The following is a 3700-nucleotide window of genomic DNA, read 5'->3' as shown; positions in this document are numbered from 1 at the left end:
TTTCATCTCGTTTAGACACGGTACCTTTATTAAAGCTAGGACGGTTTTTAATTTTGATGACCCCTTATGCACAGAATTGTATTTTGAGGTTATTAGTTATTCTGCTATCCCAAGTAAACCTGCTCCGTTGTTTCGTGTGTTTGTTGCAGATGGTAACTGGAGATATCTGGATTGAGACATGTGTCCAATTACTACCGTCTATCTGGACTAATGCGTAGGTGCTTGCGTAGGTTCTCTCAGCGGTTACAATACGCTGTCGTATTTTTGCGTTACCCTTTTGCAGGCACGATGTTTTTTGGAGCTTATGCAGTTTGACAGTTTTTTGGTTCATTGATTTAACTGTCTTTTGCGTAGGTGCATGCGTAAGCATAGTGGGTATACAACGTGATACAGATAAGCATAATTTGTTTTGCGTTACTGTTTACAACTTGGTGATAAAGCAAATTCTTTTGGCAGCATCGTCGATGTAAGGTATTGGTAGGTAATCGTTATGCGCATAGGGATCCCAGGAGAAGTCCAGGAAAACGAGAATCGCGTTGCTGCGACACCAGACACAGTTGGTAAGTTGCAGCAACTCGGTTTTGACGTCGTCGTTGAACTAGGTGCAGGGGTAAAGGCGAGTTTTGAGGATGAAGCATTTACTCAGGCCGGTGCTCAGATAGTTGATCGTGATGAAGTCTGGAACTCAGACATTATTCTCAAGGTTAATGCTCCAGTTGATGGTGAGATTGCACTACTCAAAGATGGCGCAACCATGGTTAGCTTCATTTGGCCTGGCCAGAATGAAGAGCTGATGAATAAGCTCAGTCAGCGTAATGTGAATATCCTAGCCATGGACAGCGTGCCTCGTCTGTCTCGCTCACAGTCACTGGATGCTTTGAGTTCAATGGCAAACATTGGTGGCTACCGTGCAGTTGTGGAAGCTTCCCACGAGTTTGGACGCTTCTTTAATGGTCAGATCACGGCTGCAGGTAAAATTCCTCCCGCCAAAGTCTTGGTGATTGGTGCCGGGGTGGCTGGTCTGGCAGCCCTTGGTGCTGCCGGCAGCATGGGCGCAATTGTTCGTGCATTCGATACCCGCCCTGAGGTGAAAGAGCAGGTCGAGAGTATGGGCGCTGAGTTCCTTGAGCTGGACTATGAAGAGGAACAAGACTCTTCTGATGGTTATGCCAAGGAGATGAGTCAGGCATTTATTGATTCCGAGATGGCGCTGTTTATGGAACAGGCTAAAGAAGTTGATATAATTATCACCACAGCCATGATTCCTGGTCGTCCTGCACCCAAACTGATCACTGAAGATATGGTTAAGGCGATGAAGCTTGGCAGTGTCATTGTGGATCTTGCGGCTCAAACCGGTGGTAACTGTGTATGCACGGTGAAAGATCAAATTACGGTTGCTCATGGTGTTAAGGTCATTGGTTATACTGACCTGCCAAGTCGTCTGCCTGCCCAGTCTTCACAGTTGTACGGTACTAATTTGGTAAATCTGCTGAAGCTACTTTGTCCAAATAAAGATGGGCAGATTGATATCAACTTTGATGATGAAGTTATTCTCGGCCTCACTGTTATACGCGATGGCAACATCACTTGGCCCCCACCCCCCGTTAAAGTCAGTGAGGCTCCTACTGCCAATCCAGAACCAGTGGTTGCAAAAGAAGTTAAAGAAGAGGCCGGGCGGCCTAAGCCTTGGCTGAAACCTGTTCTGATGTCTGTAGGCGCATTGTTGTGTGGATGGATTGCCAATTCGGCTCCAACCGCTTTTCTGGAACACTTTACAGTCTTCGTACTTGCCTCCATTGTTGGTTATTACGTTATCTGGAACGTTAAGTATGCTTTGCATACGCCGCTGATGAGTGTAACAAATGCCATTAGTGGCATCGTAGTCGTTGGTGGTCTGGTTCAGCTGGGCAGTGATAATAATATCGTTCTGGCACTGTCTGGTATCGCCATCACGGTTTCCGTCATAAATATTGTTGGTGGGTTCGCTGTTACCCAGCGGATGCTCAAGATGTTCCGTCTGGATTAACAGGAGTCGCTCGCAATGTCGGAAGGATTACTGGTAGCGGCTTATCTGGTTGCTGCATTAATGTTTGTTATGAGTCTTGCCGGGCTCAGCCGTCAGGATACGGCGAAAAACGGCAATATCTACGGTATCACCGGTATGGTGGTGGCTGTTCTGGCAACTCTTGCCCATGCGCATATTGCTGGTATTACTCTGGTAACACTATGCATGATTATTGGGGCTTGTGTTGGCCTCTATCTGGCGATGAAAGTTCAGATGACGGAGATGCCTCAGCTGGTAGCTATGTTGAATGGGTTTGGTGGTCTGGCTGCAGTATTGATTGGCTTTGCCGGCGCGTTGGAGGTGAATGCCTCACTGTCTGGACAGTTTAAAAATCTAGTCATGACGGCTGAGCAGTTGATCCACAGGGCTGAAATCTTTATGGGGATTATTATTGGTACAGTGACGTTTAGTGGCTCTGTTGTGGCTGCGCTGAAGCTTCATGGAACAGTTTCTAGCCGTCCGGTATCGCTTCCTGGAAAGCACTGGACTAACTTGGCCATTCTTGCTCTGGCTATTTTGACTGGCGTTGTATACGTGCAACAGCATAGTATTCCGGCATTGCTGTTGGTAACCATTCTGGCGTTCGCCTTTGGTATAGCCCTTGTGCTGGGTATTGGTGGTGCGGATATGCCGGTAGTGGTGTCCATGCTTAATGCTTATTCTGGTCTGGCTGCAGCCATGACTGGTTTTATGTTGGGTAATAACCTGCTTATTATTACCGGTGCCATGGTAGGCTCGTCTGGTGCCATTCTTTCTTACTTGATGTGTTCAGCCATGAATCGTTCGTTTATTTCGGTGATTCTTGGCGGTTTTGGTATAGAAGAAGGTACAATGGTTGAAGGTGGTGGACAGGGTGAGTATATTGAAGTTGGCGCAGAAGAAGTGGCTGAAAGGCTTAAGAACTCTTCCAGCGTCATCATCACGCCTGGCTACGGCATGGCTGTTGCTCAGGCGCAGCATTCAGTGCGTGATCTGGTCAACAAGCTGCGTGATCGTGGCATCAAGGTACGTTTTGGTATCCATCCTGTAGCCGGACGCCTACCAGGACATATGAATGTATTGCTTGCAGAAGCTAAAGTACCGTACGACATCGTTGAAGAAATGGATGAAATCAACGATGATTTTGCGGATACCGACACAGTTTTGGTGATTGGCGCAAACGACACAGTGAACCCGTCTGCCGGCGAAGATCCTAGCAGCCCAATTGCAGGCATGCCTGTACTGCGGGTCTGGGAAGCTGGAGTAATTATTGTGTTCAAGCGTTCTATGGCTACCGGTTATGCGGGCGTTCAGAACCCATTGTTCTTCCGCGAGAATAGTCGCATGTTGTTTGGTGATGCTACCGACAGTGTGAAACAGATTCTCAAGCAGTTTTGATATGGCTTCCTTGTTAATTGGCAGCTCGAGCTGCCGGTTAACGCTTTTCTCCAAGTTCAAACGATGATGGATATCCCCACCCTTAAATCCTATGGGTGTGGTTCCCTTGCTACGACGCCGCATTCTATTAGTTCTCCATGATTACGAAGGCTAGAGCATTCCTTATGGAAGTTCCAAAACACTTGCCAATCCACACTTGAAACCAGTGAGCTTAGCTTAAACACAGACTCTGCCACTTGTAAACTCCACTTTGCCACG

General features: G+C 47.4%; 1 protein-coding gene across 1 annotated transcript; it reads left to right on the top strand.

The window, feature by feature from the left end:
• Positions 1-490: 490 nt before the first annotated feature.
• Positions 491-3442, top strand: LOC311328502 (NAD(P) transhydrogenase subunit alpha-like; the record flags this gene model as incomplete). The annotated part of the gene is made up of 2 exons (XM_084462462.1): positions 491-1358; positions 2742-3442. The coding sequence occupies 2 exons, from the start codon at positions 491-493 to the stop codon at positions 3440-3442; spliced, it is 1569 nt and encodes a 522-aa protein (XP_084318588.1).
• Positions 3443-3700: the final 258 nt, after the last annotated feature.

This window comes from Borostomias antarcticus, assembly GCF_949987555.1.
Source record: "Borostomias antarcticus genome assembly, contig: scaffold_63, whole genome shotgun sequence".
In the NCBI taxonomy this organism is placed as follows: Eukaryota; Metazoa; Chordata; class Actinopteri; order Stomiiformes; family Stomiidae; genus Borostomias; species Borostomias antarcticus.
Note: the sequence above shows the minus strand (reverse complement) of the source record. Positions and strands in the feature narration are given on the sequence as shown.